At 48.1% G+C, this 24,593-nt stretch overlaps 1 protein-coding gene across 5 annotated transcripts in view; it reads left to right on the top strand.

The window, feature by feature from the left end:
- SYN3 (synapsin III) overlaps positions 1-24,593 on the top strand; it is a 493,419-nt gene that overhangs the window by 444,350 nt on the left and 24,476 nt on the right. For all 5 annotated transcript variants that reach the window (XM_017536347.2, XM_017536348.2, XM_017536345.2 and 2 more), the window contains exons 8-10: positions 14,978-15,120; positions 18,588-18,662; positions 22,742-22,844. In XM_017536347.2, coding sequence (XP_017391836.1) covers positions 14,978-15,120; positions 18,588-18,662; positions 22,742-22,844 — 321 coding nt within the window. The remainder of the gene's footprint in view (positions 1-14,977; positions 15,121-18,587; positions 18,663-22,741; positions 22,845-24,593) is intronic.

Here is a 24,593-nt window from a genome sequence, read left to right as displayed (position 1 = left end):
TCCTTCAATATGCTCTTCCAACCAGTCAGCCATGTTGCAGGCTCTATGCTGGGGGTCATAAGAGGAAGGAATTTGCAAAATCAAATATATCACCCTAGTACAAGTAAAGATGTGGAGGAATGTGGCTTTAATGTGCAGGCAAATGGGCTCCTCAGGACTGAACCCCAGAATGAGACAGATTTGCCACCCAAGCATTGGAGGCAGCATTGGGCATCTATAGGCTCCCCCACATGGGAGACTGGCCTGAAAATTCTCCAGTCAGAAGCAAAGTAGATTCTGTGCTCCTTGTGGCAAAGAGAAAGGAGAGAAGAATGGACTGGTCTATACTTGCCGTTTTTCTCCTTCAAACCCTCTGATCGAAATGTCACCTGCTCCAGGGGGGACTGAGTGGCAGGCAGCCGACAGGCCAGGGATGTTGATCCCTCTTTATAAGGAAACTGCCTGAGTTTGGAAGTAAGAGATACCCCTAATATCATCCCCGCAACTGCAAGGTCTACTGCTGAAGAAAACCAGCCAGGACCCCCCAAGTCCTTCCAGAGTGATAAATTCTGAAGACTCAAGCCTCAGTAAAAATACCTTCCCTACAGACACACCCATAGGCAAGCAAAGCAGGTTTGGGCAGCCAGCAGCCAGTGAAGGCACGAACCCTCTATCAAGATTATTTGGCTGCACATAATGGAAAATTCTAGCTCAAACTGGCCCAAACACCATGAAGACCTGGTGATGAGTGTCTCAGTGATGTCATTGATGCCCTAGGCTCTGTCTGTCTCTGCCTGCTGGCCTCAGGGGCAGCTTCCTTCTCGAGCGAGTTCCCCTGACCTACGCTGGCTGCTGGTAGCATTCTGGGCTGCAAGGATCTCTGTTCACATCCACTAGGAACAGGAACAACCTGGAAGGAGACTTTCTGTCATTTGATTGAGGCAGTCCACAAGGACTCTGATGGTGAGCACAATTGCTCCTCCACAGCCTTTCCCATTTGTAGGGGGGGACGGCGGGGAGGGGAGGAAATCCGAGATCCCAAGATCCTCCTTCAAAGTGCTCCAGCCACAGCTCTTGGAATCATCCTTCTCTCCTGTATTTCTCGCACACCCCACATCCTACCCATCAGCAAATCCTTTCAGCTCTACTTTCAAAATATTTCTTGAATCTACCACCGTCGTTCAAGTCACTGTCCCCTCTCAATGGGGATTCTGTGTTGAAAGTGAGCTTCCAACGGGTCCTTTGCTTTTCAGCCCTTGCTTTAGTCTCCAAACAGCAAAAAATCCTTTCAAGCCGTAGCGTGATCATGTGATTCCCCTGCTTGAAACCCTCCGTGCCACCTCATGCCATTGGAAGTAAAAACGAATGTCATTGCAGTGGCTCTGAGACCCTACATGACCTGCCCCCTTCCCCATCTTTCTTTTTTTCTTTTTTTTTCTTTTGAGATGGAGTCTCGCTCTGTCGCCAGACTGGAGTGCAGTGGTACGATCTCTGCTCACTGCAACCCCTGCCTCCTAGATTCAAATGATTCTCTTTCATCAGGCCCACGAGTAGCTGGGATTACAGGTGCCCACCACCATGCCCTACTAATTTTTGTATTTTTAGTAGAGATGGGGTTTCACCATGTTGGCCAGAGTGGTCTGGACCTCTTGGCCTCATGATCTACCCACCTCGGCCTCCCAAAGTGCTGGGATTACAGGAGTGAGCCACTGTGCCCGGCCACTTCCCCATCTTTCTAACCTGCAGCCCATCCCTCCACCCTCCATCCACTCCGCTGCATCCACATTGGCCTTTTCACCAAGCACACACACCACTGTCACACCTCAGGCCGTGGCTCTTGCTGTGTCTGTCTGGAATCCACAGGACAGGCCCGTGACTTGTTTCTGCACTTCCTTTAGGTCTCTCTACTCAACGACGTCTTATCAGGGAGAACTCCAGCTGCTCTATGAGCAATAGTGTCCCAAGTCTGACCCCCAATCATCCCTACCCCACTTCACGTAACTTATTTTCCCCATAGTGTTAGCAGTGGAATGTATCCAAGTCACACAGCACCAAAGTATATTAGTGGCAGTGAATGGATCTTCAGCAGCCTCCATTCTTGCCTTGAATTCGACCAAGAGGCTTAAGGCAGAGGAAGGCAGGCTTTAGAGCAGGAGTGAACGTTTATTTAAAAGCTTTAGAGCAGGAATGAAAGGAAGTAAAGTACACTTGGAAGAAGGCCAAGCGGGGAACTTGAGAGATCAAGTGCACAGTTTGACCTTTGACTCGGGGTTGCTTCCAGGGTCTTGCATTCCTTCTCCCCTGATTCTTCCCTTGGGGTGGGCTGTCCGCATGCGCAGTGGCCTGCCAGCACTTGAGAGGGACTGCAGGCACAATGTGTTTACCGAAGTGTGCATGCTCACTGAGGCCTTTTTCCCTTACCAGTCCAGAGTTCCTAGAGGAAAGTCACATAGACCAGTTACACTCCGCCATTTTGCCTCTTACTACACATGCTTGAGACTACTCGCCCAACTCCTGAGATCTTATCGGGAAGCTGCTGATCACCAGTTTCAGATCTTTCTTATGTATTGGGAGACCATCATTCCCTGGTGCCAGCTGCAACCGATTATTATTTTAACGAGATCATTAAAAACTGCCTGACCATCATCTGAAGGTCGCCTGACGTTTCTGGTGGGTAGTGAAGGGCCCTCTCTGCCCTGCTCATGTCTGCCTGACTAGCTACTCTAACAGTAGCACTCATCTCCACCTAATATGTCATATATCTATTTGTTTACCTTCTCACCCAAGCCCACCATTGTCTCCTTGGTGCCTGCAACAGTACCTGGCTTGTAACAGGGGCTCAATAAGTATTAATTGAATGAATGTCTGGGCTTTAGAGTCAGAGGGATCTCAGTTGAAATCTCAGCCTTTTTGTTCCAGGTGTGAGTCCTGCAGCCAGTGACATAACCTTGCTGGGCCACAGTTGTTCATGTATGAAATGGGAATAGTAGTACTGACCTCATAAGATTGTTATGAAAGCGAAATGAGTACTATATATGGTGCATAGAATAGCACCCAGCACATAGAAAGCACTTGTTAGAGGTAGCTGTCACTGTCCATTATTGTTATTACAATCACTATCATCATTATGTATTCACAGGCTGAGTCACAGGGTCCCAGACCAGTGCCCCACCCCAGCCTCCCCAGCCTCTTCTCTCCAGCCAGAGGTGGAGCGGGTGATTCAGGTGGTGGCAGCCTGCCCTGTGAGTCAGCCCTGAGACCCAGCCATGTTAGGGTCCCATGGCACAGGCTGCCTTGGCCAGGGGGCCCTTGGGTTGAATCATCAGGGCCAGTATTCCAGTGTGGGATACCTTGGCAATAGAGTTTGGCTGGTACAGCTTGCTCTCCTGGGTCCTTCCAGGAAGAGACTGGGCACCTGCCCCATGGCACTCTTGGGACCTGCACTTTGCTGGCTCAAGCCCATCTGTCACTGGAGCTTGCAAAACAGCCACATGAGGGTAAGTGGGGAAGGGAAGATTAAGGAGGGAGAAAAGATAGGAAAAGAGAAAAGTTGCCTCTGTCCTCTGCATTCAAACCAGAGCAAGATCATGGACAGATTATGGGGTTCTGAATTCTCCAGGCCCAGATTCACATCCTCATTCCTCCACTTACTAGCTGGGTGCCCTCAGGCAAGTTCGTCGCATCTCTGAGCCTCATCCATGAAATGGGAAGGACAACATCTCCCTCCCAACATTGCCAAGAGGCTCTACTGAGTGGACATACACTGTCTTCAAGTCCCTAATCCCTCACAAGGCCTTCTCAGATGCACCCTACAGGGTTTCTGAGCTTCAGTAACATTTGTAAAGGGGAAGGAGGAATTGCCTCTCTCCAATTCTCCTCCTAATTCCTTATTCCCTCACTTGCTCCAGGAAGGAGAGGGGCCAATCTAATCCTTCTTCCTTTCATTCATTCAACAGCTATTTATTGAGCACCTACCATGTGCTAAGTGCTGTGCTAAGCGCTGGGTAGAGAAGCCATCGTCTAGTGGAATAGGCAGGCAATGCGAAAGCAAAAGCAAATATATACACAGTTACAAACTCAACTTGGTACTAGGTGGAGAAGAAGAGATTGTTAAAATAGAGACAAACACAGTAGAACTAGCAGAGAAAAATCTTCTGACCTGGTGACACACAAAAAATATAAAGTCACAACAAACCAGCCAGGCACAGAACAATGAAGAACTTTCCAGGTAGAGGGAACAGCAGTTGCAAAAGCCCAAATGCAGGAAAAAGTTTGGGTTGTTTAGGAAGTGCCAGACTAGTAAGTTGGGAGTGTCATGGACCAGGGCAGAGTGGCGTGTGACAAGGCTGGGAAAGATGCTGTGTGAACATGGGACTCCCCTCCCAATTCCCCTCTTTAGGATCACAGCCTTGCATTGCCTATTTCTGCTGCCTGGAAACAGTTGCCTCATAAATTATTTCCAGTTTTATAGTTGTTTACAGAGACAGGGCTTGTCTGGGTATATCATGGCCAGAGGCCCATCCAGTTGTTTTGAGGATTCAGTGAGATAACACATGTGAACTGTGCAGTACAGTCGCAGGCACATAATTGATGCCCAATAAAAAGACATCTTGAAAGAAGGAGTATGAAAATGAGATAAAGCCCCAATGCCAACACCCACTGTGAATTGTCATTTTGCAGTTGAATCTCTATAATCACTACAAAGAAAATTCGGTGGACTCCATCCCCTCACCAGGGAAGCCTTCTGCGCCCATCCCCCCTCGCCTCGTGAATCAGGGTCCCTCAGCCACATGCCCATTGAGATGTTGGTCACCCTCTATAGAATTATCTGTTCATGTATCTGCCTTTCCCATGGACTGTGAGCTCCTCTATGATAAGAATGGTGCCGCAATCCTCTTTTTAATACAGCATTTGAGCAACATTTTCTTTTCAGATATGTTTACCGACTATTCTAAATAGTGAGCTGACTCTCACCAACTAACCTGCCTTTGTATGCACTAAGAATATGGTCCTGATGCATCTATCTTGAACAGAGTTTATATCATCTTAAAAAGTGTGATATCCTTTTAATTTTCTTAAAATGTGGACTTTTTAAAAGTATAGATTGGCTAGGTTGGGCTCAGTGACTCACACCTGTAATCTCAATACTTTAGAAGGTCAAGGCAGGAGTACCGTTCAAGGTCAGGAGTTCGAGACCAGCCTGGGCAACACAGCAAGCTCCTGTCTCTACAGAAAGAAAACTATAGATTGGATCATTGGGTATACCTCCTCCCACCACCCCGCCCAACAGGTTTCTCAGACCTGTGTTTTACATGAAGAGCAGGCAGGCTTTTTCCCCTGGGACTCTCCACTAGAGACTTCTGTTATTTACTGTTAGGGGAGAACTCCAAAAGGCATCACATTAGGGCTCCAGCTCCCAAACTCTACACCGAGAAGTTGTGGAGCACCACAGACTCGTGGGGGTAGCATAGTATATTCTTAATTTTCAAGGGAAACATAGAAATTCTCAGCGTCTGTCAGACGCCATGCAAATTAATGGCCAAAGTAGCTCCGTCTGTAGATTAGATCACATATTCCCTTCAGTGATGTTGCATCTTTGTGAAGCTGAGTTTTTGGTGGTGGTTGTGCCAAAAACTAAGTACCATGTGTAAATCACGTGGAACAGGAAATGAGGGTGATGGTGTCCAATCTGATTCTAAGGTTCGGGAATTTGTGTGTTGCCCAAGAGGCACACACATCCCATTAGTAAGTAATTGTAGTTATTTAGGAATGAAATAAAAACATTCTGTACTTTTTTTTCAAATGATTACTAAATTGTTAGGATGTAAACACTTATTAAGCTATTTCATTTTAACTACTTAATAAATCAGTCTGTTTAGTACTTCTTTGACCCTAGGAATGTTGTGAAAAAATTCCAGAGATGGGCACCATAAGCCAAAAAGGCTTGGGAACCTCTGCTTTAGGGTTACTTCTTCTAAGCCTTTGACGGTGAGCCTGGGAATCAATTCTCAGCTAAACCCTGTGAGTATGGCCTGGTATTAATATTAGTCACACAGAATTTATGCTTAATCCTGTCTTGAGAGTCAGGGACATGCAGGCTGGTTAAGAATTTCCTGGGAGGTAAAACAGAGATTTAGTCCATCCCGCTTGACCCTATCCAACTAGTTTCTTAATGAGCTGATACCACTTTGGAATGAGCTGGGATGCATGCCTTCCTGTTATAAAAACAGGAAAACAAGCATCCATTTGTGTGCCCGGGTTATGGTTTTATTATCTCCAACTAGGAGTGGCCTGAACATCCAGTTGGCCTTGCCAGCTAATTTTTGCCAGAAAGAAAGGCCACAGAGTGACTGTTCTGAACCTACTATGATTATTTTTGGTAGGCGTCCTCCCGACTTTTTACTGATTTGTAAATAACCTGGTTCAGTAGATTACCTCATGCAGTTTCTTTATTTTTAAAAAAACCAGTATGTCCCAGCTATCACACCAGGGGGGAGCATGCTCCAAGCTGGACCTTCTGTGGAAACTTGCTGGAGAGAGACTCAGCAGGGTGAGCAACTGGTCACAGTTGCCTTAAATGTTTTCTGGTGATTGAAATAGGGCAACGAGCTTCAGTTGCTCATGTGTCTCTGTATCAGGGCTGATTTTTAGTCACTTTCTGGGAAGTATCTTGTCCTTACTCCTTGTGTTCATCTCCCAGGGGAGATGGGATGCCCCCTCTTCAAGCATTATTCCCTGTTAGCCCTCAGCTTTCATAAGAAGATGTTAAGGCCCAGTTTTCTGTTAAAGCGTATGAGTTTCAGCATCAACCTCAGGGCTATTGCACCTCCTTTTTTCCTCAGCCTAGACTCTCTTCCCCCCACAGTTCTCGTGACTGGCCCCTTTATTCATTCTTTCAGCAATTATTTATGGAGGATCTACTATGGTTCAAGCCCTATGCTGGGTGCTGGGGGTATAAGAGGAATAATAATGATAGTTATAACATTTATTGAGCATTTGTGATGAGCCAGGTGCTCTTTTAGTGCATTTACATGTAGTATCTCATTGAATGCTCAACAGCAGTCCAGTGTTCAAGTTATCCACATTTTGTTGATGAGGAAAGCAAGGCACAGAGAGGTTAAGTAACTTACCCAAGGTCATGCAGCAAATAAGTGATGGAGTTGGGATTTGAGCTTGCATTCTTAAACATGCTGGTAAATGGCCTCTGTAGTAAGAGGATGTGGAGAAATAGGAACACTTCTACACTGTTGGGGGGAGCATAAATTAGTTCAGCCACTGTGGAAGACAGTGTGGCTATTCCTCAAGAACTGTGGGAAATAAATGTCTGTGGTTTAAGCCACCTAGTCTCTGGTATTTTGTTACAGTAGCTCCAACAGAGTAAGACAGGAGCCTATCTAAGGGACATTATAGGAAACAGCCAATCGTCAGAGGGCATTGTTGAGGCTTACTTTTGTTACATGTCAGTATCCTCTATAGGAGGAGCTCAGGAGAAAAATCATACAATTTTATTGCAAGAATGGGTTGTAATTCTCTTAGGCATATAGTGCTTTTTTCTCTTAGGGAGACTGAATCATATTACTGATCAAAGTTTCTTTGCTTCAACAGACACACACAAAAAAGGGGTCACTTCTGTATCCAGAGATAACCACTGTTAACCCCAGTCCAAGTGCAGCTTTATGTTCTCATCTTTTTCTCCTTTAATCCTGCTTGTTTTTAATTTTTGTTATGAAAATTTTCAAATATACACCAAAGAAGAGAAAATGGTAAACTGTAACCCCATGTACCTTTTGCCTTGTACTCAAAAAAAAACTTTTGACTCAGCTTCAACCACCATCCACTGATGGTCAATTTGGTTTTATATTCATCTCCAATCTTCCTCCCAAACACCTCTGGATACTTTTTTCAGATTTAATTCTCATGCTATAAAATTCACCCTTCCAAGGTGTACAATTCAGTGGTTTTTTTAGAATAATCTACAAGTGGAACCATCACCAGCATATAATTCTAGCACCTTTTCATCACCCCATACCAATTAGCCCGTCACTGCTCATTCCCCTCGCTCTAGGTCCTCAGCAATTGCTCCTTTGCTTCCTGTCTCTGTAGATTACTGGAATATTTTAAAGCAAATCTCAGATATCACGTCATTTCACCCATAAATATTTCAGTGTGTATTTCTAACACATAAAAGCTTATTTTTTGTCTTTAGCATAGCCAAAGACCATTATTACACCTAAAAACATAATAATAATTCTTTAATATCATCTAGTATATTGTTCAATAGCCTCCTGTTGATTGACGTGTTCCATTGTATGCAGACAAGGCCTTTATATTCACATGGTTAGTATGACATAAGCCTCTTATGATCTATAACAGTTCCCTTTCCTCTGTTTTTTTTTTTCCTTGTCATTTATTTATTGGTGGGAGAAGGCCATTTTTCCTGTAGAATTTCCTACATGCTAATTTGGCCAGTGGCAGCTCCATATTGTTCCTCTACCCCCTGTATTTCCTCTAAACTGGTAGTTAAATGCAGAGATTTTTATCTGAATCAGGTTCTGGATTTTGGCAAGAATACTTCCTAGGTGCGGGGTGAGTGTAGGGGCTGTTCTCTTGCATCACATCTGACTGACAAGTCTCTCTTCTGAGATGTTAAGATTGGTCCCTGAGCTCAGGTATTGTCTGCTGATCCACACATTATCAAGTTTCCCATCAGCTTTCGCCAATGACCTTGGCATTAAACAGCATTCCCTCAATCTGTTATTGCATTAGGGGCTGCAGAAAGATGATGTTCTAATTCTCTTGCCCTTGCATTTAGTAGCTAGAAATCATCAAAGAGAACATTTCTTCATCACTTTATTTACTCATTTTTTTTTTTCAGAATAATGAGATAGCGTCTTAGTATCCTCCAAAGGTGACCAATGACCTTTTTTCTCATTGGTTATTAACAGTTTCATGCATGCACACACACATAAACACGTGTGCAAAAAAGCACACAAGGCGGGTAAAGCAATTCAGAAAGCAGGAGAGAAGAGTGAAAACCTGATTGGGGAAGTGTGAGGGGAAGGAGGCAGGAAAGACAGAGAGGAAGGAATGAAGAAGAATGGGAAGCAGAAAAATGGCAACATTGAAAAGAGGTCAGGAAAACTGAAGGAGAGAAGGAGGTAGAAGGGAGAGACTGGAGAAAGATAAGAGAAGGAGTAAGCAACAAGGAGAAATCAAGGAGGAAAGAGGTGCAAGAGGGAGCCAGATGACATTACAAGTAAGAGGAAGAGTGGCCGGGCACGGTGGCTCATGCCAGTAATCCCAGCACTTTGGGAGGCCAAAGTGGGAAGATTGTCTGAACCGAGGAGTTCGAGACCAGCCTGGGCAGCATAGGAAAACTCTATTTCTACAGAAAATATGAAAAAGAAAAAAGAGCCAGGCATGGTGTCATCTGCCTGTAGTCCCAGCTACTCAGGAGGCTGAGGTGGGAGGATTGCTTGAGCCTGGGAGGCAGAGGTTGCAGCGAGCCCTGATGGCGCCACTGTACTCCAGCTTGAGGCAACAGAGCGAGACTCTGTCTCAAAAACACAACAAAACAGAGTAAGAGAGAAGGCAAGGAGTGTGGGAGAGAGGAAAGGGGAGAAAAGGGAGGGAGGAGAGAGTGAGAAGGCAAGGAAGGAAGAGAAGGAGAAAGGAGAGAGAAAGTAAGAGAAGGGAGAAGAAGGGCAAGGGAGGCAAGGGTGTGAGTCTGTTTTCAGAGTTGGAGAGTTCACAGTGGCCCAATCATAGCCCCTGGGGAAGCAAATGGGTAATCTTGAATCACAGCTCATTGAGGGCTTCCTGTTTTCAGCTTGTCTTTGTGAACCCTTGGAGGGATTTCCAGCCAGTAAATAAAGTGGAGTGCCAAGACTCCCTGCCCAGGCCAGCAGCCATTTCACCATCCTCAGGGCTGTGTCCCCAGTGCCCTCTCGCCTCACCTACCCTCTGGCCTGAGGACCATCCCAGAGTCCCCTCCAGCAACCACCCACCCAGGCTCCAGACCATCTGTCCCCTTTACCAGAATCCTGGAATTCTTCCGGTTCACAAGAACTCATGAAGGAGGCAGTAACCCTCGGAGAGCTTAGCACCCACCCAAGAATGCGTGGAAAGATCCACTTTGTAAAAGATAAATTTCTTTGAAACACAGTTTCTTTGCCTTTTTTTTTTTTTTAACTCCTTTGTTTTTCCTTCCAGTTTCTTGCCTCCCCTCCCCAAATTATAAGCAGATCTTGATCCAGCCTTCTTAAATTCAATCCAGCAGACTCGTGTAGAGTGTGTGCAGTGTACCTGGCACCAGTGCAACAGCTGGGAACAACACTCGTCTGTCTTCAAGAAGCTCACAGTCTAACGGGAGACAGAAATGGTGGTTCCGGGTATAGAACCAGTTTTATATTGCCCAGGCATCATACAGTGTAGGAGGCCCTCTGTAAGGAAAAAGAACATAAAATTGGCTGGATGTGGTGATGCCTGTAGTCCCAGCTACTCAAGTGGCTGAGGTGGGAGCATCGCTTGAGCCCAGTAGTTCAAGGCTGCAGTGAGTCATGACTGTAGCACTGCACTCCAGCCTGGGTGACAGAGTGAGACCCTGTCTCTTTAAGTAAATAAATAAATAATAAAATAAAAAGGGACATTTGGGGCCAGGGCCTCTCCTGAAGCTTTGAAAGACCTGTGTAAAAAAGACCTGGGCTCATGCCTGTAATCCCAGCACTTTGGGAGGCAGAGGCAGGCGGATCACTTGAGGTCAGGAGTTCAAGACCAGCCTGGGCAACATGGTGAAACACCATCTCTACCAAAAATACAAAAATTAGTCAGGTGTAGTGGCACACACCTGTAGTCCCAGCTACTCAGGAGGCTGAAGCAGGAGAATTGCTTGAACCCAGAAGGCAGAGGTTGCAATGAGCCGAGATCATGCCATTGCACTCCAGCCTGGGCAACAGAGTAAGTGAGACTCTGTCTCAAAAAAGAAAAAGAGAGGGAGAGAGAGACCTGGGTTCCATGCTCACTGTTGGAGAGGAAAGAATGAGAACCCCCATGCAAAACCACTCAAACTAAGACAGAAGAGCAGGGTTCCCAGAGGGCGGCTGCCCACTCCTGAATTAATTAAACCACTGTGTCTGTGCTTTCTCCCTTTGCTCTCTTTGTCTACCCTGTGAAAGAATGCATGATGTAGTCAACAAAAATTTACTTACGGCTTATATAATCATTGGGATAAATTTCAGCTGCCATAACAAAGACTTAGAATGGTGTAAACAAACGAGGACTTCCTTTCTCTGGTCTGCACAAAAGCAGCCCAGGGCTGGTGTGGAACCACCATGGTTTCAAGAACATGGGCTTCTTCCATCTTATTGATCAACCATCCCTGGTGTGTTGTCCTCTGCTACACTGTCAAAGATGGTCCACACTCCATCCAGCAAAGGGAGAGAGGAGGGGAGTAGAAAGCCCTCCCCTGCTCTTGAACAGCCCATCCTGGAAGTTCATACACCTCTTCTGCTCACATCTTGTTGGCTAAAATGTGGCCACACAGCCGTACAAAGATGCCAGAGAGAGGAGAGAGTGTAAAGTGCACCCTGGGTGGACACATGCCCCTGCATCAGGGTGTATCATGACTGTAAGGCAGGAAAATGATGCTGTGGACAGCTGGATATCTCCGAGGTAGCCCACTCTGTGCTCAAGGCTGTCTAGGAAACCAAAGTGCCAAAGAAGTTCTGGTTCTTCCCAAAGCCACCAAGGACAGAAATGTGAATTAGACAAGCTGTCCCTGCAAACACTCACCTCATTCTTTTATTTTGGCAATTCCGATTCTCTCCACCTGACCCTGAATATTGGCTGAGATGAAACCCCAGGACCATCAAAGGGGCATTGGTGGAAGAGGTGGCAACATAGACTGTGAAGAAGTGGCCAGAAAGGAAGGGTGAGAACTGGAAAAACAGTGCTATGGAAATCGTACTTCCCAAAGTTCACCAATTTCAGGTGCTACAAGGACCAAATGCCCTCTGTGGAATTTGCCAAAGAGGGAACCAAACAGGACCTTTGCCAAATCAGTCTCAGGGGAATGGTAGTGTGTGAAACCTAAAGAAAGTGGGTTGAGGGGCAAGTGGGGAATGAAGATGTAGAAATAGACAGTGGCAAGTAACTGAGGTTCTGAAAAGCAGGAACATATTGAGGAGAATGGTGGATTCTTGATCATGTTAATCCAAAGCATAAAGAATCAATGAAAAGCAAAAGACTAAAAAAATGAGCAGAAATGTCATTTGGCTGCTTTAACAACGACCCACGTCATAGGGGCCAGGCACAGTGGCTCAAGTCTGTAATCCCAGCACTTTGGAAGACCAAGGCGGAAAGATCACTTGAACCTAGGAGTTTCAGACCAGCATGGTCAACATAGTGAGGCCCTGTCTCTACAAATAATCAAAAATTAGCAGGGAGTGGTAGCACATGCCTGTAGTCCCAACTACTCGGCAGGCTGAGGCAGGAGAATTGCTTGAGCTCAGGAAGTCAAGGCTGCAGTGAGCCATGATCATGCCACAGCACTCAGTTTGAGTAACATATTGAGACCCTATCTCAAGAAAGAAAAAAAAAAGACCAAGAGAATAGTGGCTTAAACAAGATTAAAGTTTTTTTCTCTCTCATGTAAGAGTCTAAGTCAAGGGCTAATAAGGAGCTTCACAGTGCAGGTGACCCAAGTCCTTCCATCTTTCTACTCAGCCATCCTCAACATGCAGCTTCCATCTCATGGCCCAAATTGTCTGCTGCTGCTCATACCATCATGTTCACATTCCTAGCCAGAGCAAAGAAGGAAAAAGGACAGGAAGGTTATCTTCATCTTCAGGCCACCACCCAGAGGTTGCTCATATCACAGCTACCCAGTTTTCATTGGCCAGAGCTTGGAGATGGGCACATTTACCTGCACGAGACACTAAAGCAAAGTAATCTCTAGCTGTGGAGGCCAGGTACCCAGCTGAAACCTGTTATTAAAGGAAGTGGGGACAGCCAGCAGTCAGAGCCTTAGAAGGCCTAGAACAAAGGGAGGAGGCACAGCACTGCCACTGAAGCTGGGAGGAAGAAGTGGGACAGCTGATGAGTTTGAAAGGGTTGGAAGATAGGGAATTCTTGCCTGGTCACCTTTATTTTCTCTGCAAATTGAGACTTGGAGTCATCACTCAGAGAGTCGAGAAGGGAGATGGCTTGTCCATCCTCTCTCCTGTTGCTGTTTTATGTCCCTTATGGTAGAACAGGCAGGCACATATGTATAGACCCTTGAGATAGTGCAAGGAAAAGCTGGGCCTTCAGAGTCCAGAGTTTCAAGCTGATCTCTGGGCTCAGCTGCTTTGTAACCTTGAGCAAGTCAAGAAATCTCAGTTTCTCTATCTGTTAAGTGACCACGACAATGCCCAGCCTGCCTGCCTGCTCACAATCCTGTTTGGGCCCCATGGAGAGCTATAAAGACCCTGCTTAAGCGCTGCAGCTGGTACAAGTGTGAGTGGACATTCTTGTGGGAGATATGGAGTTGTCAAGGCAGCACTGATCCTCGAAGGGCAGGCAGGAAAGGGCTGAGAGGAGATCGGAAGGACGTGAGATGAGGTGTGGTCTGAGACCCCACATGGACCGTCCAGTGCCCAGCTGCTCCACAGGGCTCTGCCCGTCTCTGACCCAGCATCAGAACTCCTCTGCTGTTGGGGTGAGGGTGACAGGGAAAAGGGAAGCCACTTCTGAACAAGCAGGGCTCCCATGGCCAGTGGGAGGGAGCAGCTGGCCCAGCTGTCCATAGCCGCTGGGAGTCAGCCTCTGTTCTGTCTTAAGATCACTATCATAGAAACTTGGCCTTGTCCTCTGCACTTGGCCTTGGAAGCTCTCCTGGGACCTCTCCCCAAGCCCAGGACACCTCTCTGTGTTCCTGGCTCCGCCGAGTAAACAGTGTGAATTTCTCTCCCAGCCTCTGGCCGAGAGAAGCTAGACTCTCCAGTGCATGCCAGCATGCACACACACATACACACAGAAGCACCACATATCACACACCACATGTACAACACACAGCCACAGCACATACAGCAAACACACCACACACATATATCACACACTATACACACACACCATATGAACACATAAAGAACATACCAGACATACCATACATCAAACATGCAAACACGCCACACACAGACATCTCCCACAAACTCCACAACACAAACTTTACGCATGTACGCACCTTACACATACATACCACACACACATGAACACTCCCTTCTTCCTAACTGGTCTCTCTGTGTCACATATGACACCCCTCTATTCAATGCTCTACACAACTGCTTCAGTGATTTTGCTTAAACACAAACTATGCCATTTCCTTGTTTAAACACCACTCCCTCTTTCAGTGGCTTTCCAGAAAATTCAGGCTAAAATCTTAGCTCCTTCCCAGAGACGCCTTCCACAGTCTGTCCCCCAATGGCCTGTGCAGTGTCCCTTATCAATGAGTCTGCGCCACCTGCCCTTTCCCCCACTGTGGGTTCCTCACGCATCTCTGGAGGATGGCCCCACTACCTCATCCATCTGAAACGTGTTCATCCTTCCAAACCCAGTTCAGAGCTCACCTCCTCTATGAAGCTTTCTCGAATGCAGCCTGCATTCACCCTAGAGATGGTTCAGCAAAGGATGGATTACATGGGGCTGTGGTTATAGGGATGAGTGGGGCCTTCTGGAATAGATAGACTGTCTTGTTCTTGGGAGAGGTCTTTGCTCCAAGCCCTCTCTGTCTTTCACTCTGGAATGTTATCGTTAGTTCCACTTGAAATGAGTGGAATTGCTCCCTTCCTCTCTGTAGCTTGTGCAATGTGTGGTGGAATGATTTACTTCCTGTGTCTGTCTGCCCTGCCAGGAGGTGACCTTCTAAAAGAAATTTGTGTGAGATGAGCACTCATTCCTGGCACAGGGTGGGCTCGGTGAACACGGGGTGGGTGGCACTCATCCCGCTTGTCCTCCCACACAGATCAAAGTGGAAAACCAGCTTGACTTCCAGGACATCACCAGTGTGGTCGCCATGGCCAAAACCTATGCCACCACCGAGGCCTTCATCGACTCCAAATATGACATCCGCGTCCAGAAAATTGGATCCAACTACAAGGCGTACATGTGAGTGTCTGGAGAAGGGGCTGGGGGAGCGTGGGAGGAAGGGAGACCAGAAGTGCATGTCCAGCCACTGTCTCCTCCACGGGAGCATCATTCTCCTCCTTCCTGTATCCTTACTGCCCTTCTTCTCTGGTTAGTGCAGCTACTTGGCTGATGTTCGGTCACTGCTTATCACTGGGCAGGTATCTGTCTATCCAAACAAGGGCAGCTTCCTCCAGAGCAAGAAAGGCGCTTGCCATGTCTAGGGAATTGCAAGTACACACAGGATATATGTCTTTGAAAGAGACATTTAGGGACAAATCAAGGAAGGCTTTGAATACCTCGCTGAAGGTTTTGGATTTTTTTTCTCTTCCCTTCTAAGCAAAGGATCTGATCTGTGTTTATTAAAAGGTGACCATGAAGCTGTGAGTTGCAAAGGGGTTTCTCTGAAGCCAATAAGTCCAATTATGAGGTTATGCCAGGTTTCTCTGCCTGCAAGCAACAGAAACCACATCTCATTAATTTAATGGGGATTTTTTAAGGGAATTTTTTAGAAAACCATGGGTTATCAGAAGCTTCAAAAAAGCAAATAAAACATCTCCCACCTAAATTTTCAATTTCAGAAATATTAGGACACAGAGCAGCCCCAGGAATTTGGGCAGCCAGAAATAATAAATGATTTTTGGGCATCCCCACTGGTAAATGAATCTGCCCTAGTCATTTTCAGGGCTTTACTCAAGATTTCGAATCCATGGAAAAAGTACTGATTAGTTCAACTTTGATCACGTTTTATTGATTAGAGAAAAGCAGAAAACCAGTATGGAGAGTCCCACTGTGAAGGTATGCAATGTGGGCAGGACCATTGCCCAGTGGAAATAGAGGTGCTGAATCTAAAGGAAAAGGAAAGAATGCCCGGCAGAAAAAAGCAGCCTGCATTCACCCTAGAGATGGTTCAGCAAAGGATGGATTACATGGGGCTGTGGTTATAGGGATGAGTGGGGCCTTCTGGAATAGATAGACTGTCTTGTTCTTGGGAGAGGTCTTTGCTCCAAGCCCTCTCTGTCTTTCACTCTGGAATGTTATCGTTAGTTCCACTTGAAATGAGACCACAGAGGGCTAATCATTGCCTGGTTGCCAAGCATTTATTGGGTACTGACTGTGTGCAGGGCTCCATATCTGAGGACTGCAAGGGTTAGCTCTAGACAGATGGAAAGTCCCTCCATCCATGGACTTCTGTGTGAAGTAGCTTGTGCTTTATGCTAGGGTCGGCAAACCACAATCACAGGCCAAATCCAGCTGCCACCTGTCTCTAAATACAGTTCTGTTCATCACAGCCATGCACACCTATTTATGAATTGCCAATGGTTGCTTTTGCACTACCTAGATTGCCTAGACCAAGGGTCAACGTACCTTTTTCCGTAGAGGGCCAGGTGGTCATTTTAGGCTTGATGGTCCATACAATCTCTGTTGCAACTACCACACCCTGTCATTGCTTGAGAAACTAGAGGAAATGCAGGCAGTTGGCCTACAAGGATGTATTTCCAGGAAAGGGCTGGAGCTCGTTCTCAAGGAGTAACTCTGCCTTATTCTATCAATCACCCTCTTCCTCCCATGAGGCAGGCCAGAACTGCCACTGCTCTCAGATGGCCTTGGGGTGATAACGTCACCTTCTCCCTGCCCCCTCTGAGTTATGGCCCATTCCAGTGCATTCCTGAGGCCCCTGCCGTCAGTCATGATATCATTTCCCTCCTCTCTTCATTGTTAGAGCTTCCACTTGACATTGAAGACACCTTGTCCCAGTTTCTTTTCTTGAGGATTACCTCATTGCTGCATTTTTTTCTGCTGAGCCTTTCTGGCCTGACAGCTCTACTTTGTCATTACTTACAGACTTTCCTGGACCTTGGGCTGGCCTACCTCCAAATGAGGGGGTTTGTGTCAGACTTCAATATAGAATGTCCCCGGCCATTCAACCTCCTCTCTGGCCCACTCCCTGCCCTGCACTTGGGCCTTTGTGCTACTTGCTACTGGGCTGTCATTCTTTCTAGGTCCTAGCAGATACAATAAGGAAATACATGTGTGTATCCTTACCCATGTATGCACATATATCCATAATTATTTCTATATATCCCCATCCCCATCTCTATAAGCTAAACAGAGTCATATTGATGTCCCTGACTTTCATCCAGTACCCTGGTACCACTTGGTTCATTTTAGCCTTTCCCGATTGCTAATCTATAACTTCCCATTCCAACAGGGAAAAATCTGGCTCCCCATCCACCATCTATCTACTTTTTTGTTCCATCTCAGTGTATGTGCCCAGCCTCAGAACTGTGCACCTGTAGCCCCATGGGAAACAACTTTTCCAACTACAGTACAGTGCCTCATGGCTCCTGGTGGTCATCTGTTCTCAGCATCTTTACATTTGGTTTTCTCTTTTACGAATGATATATTTTTGTGTCAATTCCTCTCCCCAGTTCACCCTTTGATCTCAACCACATACTTTCCCTTGACCATAGACAAATACCTTTACCACCACCACTGTGCTTAAACTTGTTCAATCTTTGCCGAGGCCACATGCACCATTAGTGATAGATAGCTTGTCTGGATTTTCCCTCAATGTACACAGTTCCTCACCCAGTAGGTACCCACTGGGCACCTACTACCTGCCAGGTCCCACTGGTAATACAGGGGATGCAGTTAACCATGTCCCCTACCCTCAGGGTTCCCCACCATCAAAGAAGAGAGGACACTAAAGCCGTCATCAGAAGGGAGATGAGCATTACTGAGCATTAGTGTAGGGTGGAGTAGTGAGCAGTCTATTTTTGCTGAGGAAGGTGGCCTGTCAGGAAGTCATATGTCAGATGAAACCTGAAGGATGATAAGACTTAGGGAGGCAAAGATGGAGACAAAGACCATATGGGGCAAAGGGAAGAAGACATGCAGAGGCCAGGACACTGGGAAAGAGCTGTGGGAAGCACAGCATCAGAAGGGAGGTCGGCTGTTACTGGAGCAGAAAAGGCAAGGGAACAGAGAAGGGTGGCAAAACAGTCAGAGACCAGAAGGCCTTCCTAATCTTCACCATAGAAAAGTAGTCTTCTCTCTTAGGATCACTTTTCTAACATTTTGGGGCTCTCAAAAAATTCCAGAATCAACAGAGGCTACACACACTGCCCTCATTCTCTTCAAAAACAGAAGGCCAAAGTTTGGGGGATTTAGTCTGATGATGTAGGCATTTTAAAATTTAATATTTCAATTTTAAAAATGACTTAGAAAACAATATCTAAGGTCCAACAAATAAAAAAGACAAACAGCATGAAGGGAAATAAACATAGGAAAATATAGTTGAAGACAAGGTGTGTACCTAAGAATACATGCCATTATGTGAGCTAGATATTTGAATGAGAGCTTCCTAACAGTCAAAGCAAAGAAGGAAAGCCAGATCAGTGACAAATGTCCCTAATTCCCTCAATGTGTTATTTGTTCTGGTACAGGAGAACCTCCATCTCTGGGAACTGGAAGGCCAACACAGGCTCTGCCATGCTGGAGCAGGTAGCCATGACAGAGAGGTAAGAGACAAAGGAGGTGTAGGGAGAGGCACTGGCCATGGTAGGAGTTGAAGGGGGAATGCAACAAGGATCCCTGAAAAGATGGCCACTCTGCCCTCTCTCCAGTGCCTCACCATCCACAGAGCACTTTTCTAGGCATGATCATCTTCACTGCGCACAACAACCTACAGGGCAGGTATTCAAATAACCCCACTTCACAGATGGGAGAAGAAAGTTCAGAGAGGGGAAGTGATTTGTCTAGGCTAATTAATGACAGAGCTGAGAGTAGAACCCCGCTGTCATGACTCCAAGTTCAGGATCTTTCCAGCCCTGACCAGCTGCTATAGGAAGAGGTCAGGAAGCCCTGGCCAGTCCCTCCTGTGCTCTGACAGCTGCAAGGAAACATTATTAGGGGATTGGGGGTATTGGAGAGTCCACTCCTCTCCCAGGCTTACTTCCATCTCGATACGAATAGGGAGAGGTTGACGCCCCATGAATCATGCATGTTTTAGGGATACTCTCTGACTGAAGGTTTTTTTTGGGTCTTTCTCCCTTTAGACACTGTGTGCCAGTCCCCCTAAGGAAGGGCCAGACGGGCACGGTGGCTCATGCCCATACTCCCGCACTTTGAGAGGCTGAGCTGGGTGGATCACCTGAGGTCAGGAGTTCAAGACCAGCCTGGCCAACATGGTGAAACCCTGTCTCTACTAAAATACAAAATTAGCTGAGCATGGTCGTGTGTGCCTGTAATCCCAGCTACTCGGGAGGCTGAGGCAGAAGAATTGCTTGAACCCAGGAGACAGAGGTTGCAGTGAGTTAAGATCACACCATTGCACTACTGCCTCGGCAAAAAGAGCAAAATTCCATCTCAAAAGAAAAAGGCCAAGTCAGCTGGTCTCAGGGCCTGCCACATACATACCTTCTTGCCTGCATGCCCTATGACCTCTGCCAGCAAGCGTGCAGTAGCAGTGGACAGAGGATGGGCTGTGAGCTCAAAAAGCTGTTCAGTAAACACTTACCGAGTACCTACTGCATGCCATGTTGTGCTGAGCACTAAAGGATAAAAAAAATCCAATCCTTCCCTCTAAGAACTCTGTATCGGTTGCAAGTGCCATTACACAAATCAGATTGGTTTGCACAAAAAGGGGGATTTACTGGCTCATATCACTGACGACTCCTGATGTACAGTGTCAGTAAGGCTTTAGGATGCCTTCTCTGCCCACGCTGGTTCAGCTTCTTTCTGTGTTGGCTTCATCCAGGCAGGCTGTTTCATATGGTGGCGCATAATGGCTCCAGGCTTCTGTCCTCACAGTGTCCGGTTAAAAAGAAAGAAAACTTCTCTTTCCCAACCATTTCAACCAAAGCCTGAAATTGAGCCATATGTACTGATTGGCCTGTCTTAGGTCATGTGACCATCCCTGAACCAATCACTATGGCCCAAGACATTGCAGTGCTGTGATTGGAGGCCTGTGTCAGGTCTGCACCCCTGGAGATTGGAGCAGGACCACCCCCTAGAGCAACCAAGACGGAGTGTGACCTTGGGTATGCTCATTAACATTTCTGAACTTCTTCAACTGCAAAATGAAAGCAGTAACGCCCAAGTCAGAGTGCAGGTGTGAGGACTGAATGAGAGAGGGATGTGCAGCATCTAATCCAGAACTGGCCCCTGGCAGGGAGGCACACCTGCCCTTCCCATCCACCCCAGGGGGCAGTTGCCACTTCAACCTGGGAACCCACCTGTGCTAATGAGTCTCCTGGCAGCTGTGCTCATGACCTGGCACAGCTGAATCATGTGGACTGTGGCCTGTCACCTCCTTCCCCCAACAGGTGTTCACGGGATAATCATGGCTGTCTCCTCTGTGGTCCTTCCCCAGTGTGAGTCCTGCCTTCTCCAGTGCCTCCTGAGCCACTCACAGATGTCCCCAGCAGGCCACCTATCCCTGGCTCTGCTCAGTCCTCTGGTGCATGGGCCATCCCTGGAGGAACCTCCCATGGGAATGGGCCTGCTCAGGCCTGGAATCCACTTTCCTCTTTGCAGTCACAGGAAGTACTCTAGAGTCTGGGATGGAGAAATCCCCAGTCCTACCCCCACAGGGGTGAAATCCATGCAGGGACTCATACACAGACCCTGACCCCACCCTCCAACTGCTTGCTAGGTGGCCTGACTCCTGGGCAAAACCAATGATGTCGCTTGGTCAGTGCTAATCCCACTTGGCAGGAGGGGAGCAGAGGCCCCCCATTCTCCAAGCTCTCTCACACTGCCATATGCCTGTAGCCCCTTCTTAGACCTTGGGTTCCTGTGCCCCATGGGCTGCAGCCAGCAGGAGACCCCGAGGTTTGTCATTTGAAAACATCCTCTGGAAACAGTTGCCTCTGGACCTCGGCTCAGACTTCCACATTCCATTGAGAAGAAACCTGATTTATGAGTGTGTCTCAAGGCACAGCTCACCCTAAGTATGTGGCACCCACAAGTAAGCCACTGGTGCCAAAAATGAGGACTCTGATCAGAGATTCCAGAGGACTCTACCAGCTCCGAGGACCCAAGGTTGTCCCCAAACATGGCCATATATCAGAATCACATGGAATGCTTTAAAGAATTATAGAAATTACTCTAACACAGGGTGGAGCCCCAAGTCTGCCTATTTGTTTGTGCATTTAACTCTCCTGGTGATTCTGATGTACAATCAGAATAAGATCTAGGCTTTCCCATTTTATGATAAGAGGGAGAGGCTTCTCCAAAATTATTAAGGAATGAATAGCAAGAATTTAGGTCCCTGGCCTCCCATGCTGAGTGAGAATGGATGTGCTGGGGCACCTGCAGAATGAGAGGAAGGGTGGCTTGCTGGGAATCTGGAATCAGACAGGATCTGGGTTTGGAAGCTTCACAGTCACTTACTCATTTCTCTGAGCCTACTCCTTTATCAGTAAGATGGGTTAAAACCTTCCTCACAAAGTTGTGCTGGGATTTGAGGGAATGAGGAGTCAGTCTCTGGGCCCAGAATGCCTGGAACATAGCAGGAGCTCCATGGGTGTGAGTTTCCATCCTTCCTTTCACTTTGATGATCTCACATGCTCCTTGCTACAGCTGAATGAGAAAACTGGACTGGGAGCCAAGGAGATCGAGGTAATCCTGGTGTTCTTACTGCCTTGCTCTGTGAGCTGGGCCTCGGTAGGCCTTGGCGGATAAGAGGAGAATCCATTCTGAGAGCATTCCAGCCACAATTCCTCCTCATCCCAGCACTTATGGCTCAGAAACACAAAGCAATGTGAGAGTAGGCATGCCCTGTGTGACCCTGGAGAGTGGGTAGAGAAGCAAGAACATTGACACAGAGTCCGCTGTGACTCCCAAATCCAGCCCACAAGGGAAGTTAAGTGCAAGCTGGGATGGTTTCTTCAGATACAACTACCCCCTTGTTGCAGGGTCAAAGTCCAGTGCTGATATCTGTCCCCAGCAAAGCAAACTGACCTTGCAGACATCAAGTGGCTGGAAAGGGAACAAAAGCAGTGGGTCTAGAGGGCCAGGCAGAAGCAGCCTGCCAGGCTCCCCAGCCTACCCGCCCCGGGCCAGGGGAAAATGCACCCTTTGTTCCCCGCAGCCTCTGGTCCAGCCAGGGCTGGGACTGGAATGGCAGCCTGGGAGGGATCTCTGGAGCCCTTAGAGCAGCTTTCCCAAGGGAAAAGGGACACGGGTGTCTGGGTGTCTGGGATGGCTCTGGATGGGGGCAGGGCAAGCTCCCCATTACTGTAGATCCAGCAAGTCCTGGGGTTGGGGGAGATCTCTCCCAACTCTGGTTCCTTCTCTCCCTCACCCTGCCTCTCTCCCCTCCTTCTTGGCTCTTTCTTGTTCTTTCTCTGGGTCTCTCTCTCACTGTCGTCTGTGTCCCTGCCTCTCTCCCTCCCTCTCTGTCTCTGAGTCTTGGACTCCAACTCTCTCTCCGTCTTCCTGTCTCTCTTGCTGCTTCTCTGCCTCTCTCCATCTCTGTCTGGATGTGTGTCACTGTCCCTCTCTCCCTGTTTTTCTGTGTGAATCCACTTCTCTCCCTCTACCCCGCTTCTCCACTTTCCCAGCCACTTCACTGTCTGTCCATCTGTCCCTGCAGGTACAGGCTGTGGGTGGACAGCTGCTCGGAGATGTTTGGCGGCCTGGATATCTGTGCTGTCAAGGCTGTCCACAGCAAGGATGGCAGAGATTACATCATAGAGGTGAGGGATGAAGCAGGCAGTCCTCCTGGCTGGTCCAGCCTGGCAGGCGTGCCAGCAGGAGGGAATCCCTGCATGGTCTTTGGCACCATCAGCTGTGTCCTGGCTCCGGGGCACATGCAGCCCAGGTCTGAGTGAGCTGCTTCTGGAGGCTCCTTCCCACCCTTAGAGGCATCAAAAGCCTTCATGCCATGACTCAAAACTGAGCTGGGAGACCTCTGGTCATGAGGTTTAACAACTTCCCCAACCCCCAGGCCTAAGGGAAGGGAAAGAGCATCTGGCCAAGTGTCAGCAAGATTCTGTCCCATGAGGCCCCTTCCATTTCCTCAGTGTCCAAGCATGTAAAATGGACACCCATTCTTGGTCGCCATACAAAGAGTCTATCATTTGTTCATTCAACAAACATGGCTTTAGGGGGCTCCCATGGGCTAGGCATGGGTGTGGCTCTGGGGATGCAGCATGGACATAATAGACACAGGGTGCGCGGGCTGGCAGGGAAGAGGGTGAAAAACAGTGGCCAAGCATTGAGGATTTTGAAGAAGGATGGAGTGGTGCAGGGGCATGAATAGAGGGAAAGATGTAGGGAAACAGAATGGTAAGAGAGGGCTTACAGAGGGGCTGCGGGTCCTGGAATCTCTCAAGACCCTCCCAATCCTCCAGCCTCCCATCTCCACCGCTTCCTCTCCATGCTTCCCCGAATCCCACCACTCCCCACCTCCCCTCCATGTCCTCCCGGTATCTCTCAGGATCCCACAACCCTCCCATCTCCTCTCCAGCCCCTCTTCCCTGCCCCCTACCCCACACCCCATGGCTCTCCACCTCCACTGCTTTCCCCTGAAAAGGCCCCTCTGGCCTCTCCCTCCTCTATAACTTCCCATGTCCACACTAACAGCCCCAGCTCCACTCTCAGCCCTCTCCTCCCATGGGCGGTGCTAACGCAAGGCCAGGACATGTGAGGGAGAGCACTGTGGCCGTCCCCTCCCCGGGGTGTGGGCAGCTAATGGGAAGCACATGGCTGGGGTAACCACAGGAGCCAGCTGGTCCTCTCGTCCCTCATGTCTGCCTCACTCCCCAGAGGCCCACGGCTGAGCAGGACCAGGTGACTCAGTGGGTGGGAGCCCAACCATGCCAGAAGGGTGTTCATGCCCAGGCCTTGGAGGTAGGAGAAGGGAGTCCAGGATGAACACAGCTCTGTCTCCTCCCCAGAGAGGCCAGGAGGCTCCTTCAGGAAGAGCTGCATCTGTGTTAGTAGACCCAGTCCCACTCTGGAGAATAGCTCTCTTCTCAAGGCCCAGAATGGCCTTCCCTCCAGCTGCCACACCTGAAACTCTCCCAGTAGCCCCTTCTCGGAGAAGCCATGGAAGGGGCTGGGAACAGATTCCTTGACCTGTACAGTTGTTCCCTAGAGGAGCCGGTCCCCACCTTCCTGGGGATACCGTGGGAGCTTCAGACCAGAGATGGGGCCAGAACCACCAGCACAGCAGCTCCTAAGACCCCACCCAACCCTCCTTCCTTTGTATCCCCTCACGGGGACCACCAGACATGAACCCAGATTTGGCACACAAGCACTCATTCATTGATTCACTGAGCTGCTGCCCTGGGAGCCAGCCCCCAAGCCAGTGAACACAGTACAATGGCAAACACAGGAGCAGGGGCCCGTCTCCTGGAGCTCCTGGACTCCCCTGACCCCCAAAAGCCAGTTCCTCCCTTGCACCAGCACTCTCTCTGTCCCCTTTGAGCTCCTGCCTCTCC

Source organism: Cebus imitator, unplaced genomic scaffold (assembly GCF_001604975.1).
Source record: "Cebus imitator isolate Cc_AM_T3 unplaced genomic scaffold, Cebus_imitator-1.0 Scaffold97, whole genome shotgun sequence".
NCBI lineage: Eukaryota > Metazoa > Chordata > Mammalia > Primates > Cebidae > Cebus > Cebus imitator.
The sequence above is the reverse complement of the archived record's forward strand: the minus strand, read 5'-3'. Positions and strand labels throughout refer to the sequence as shown.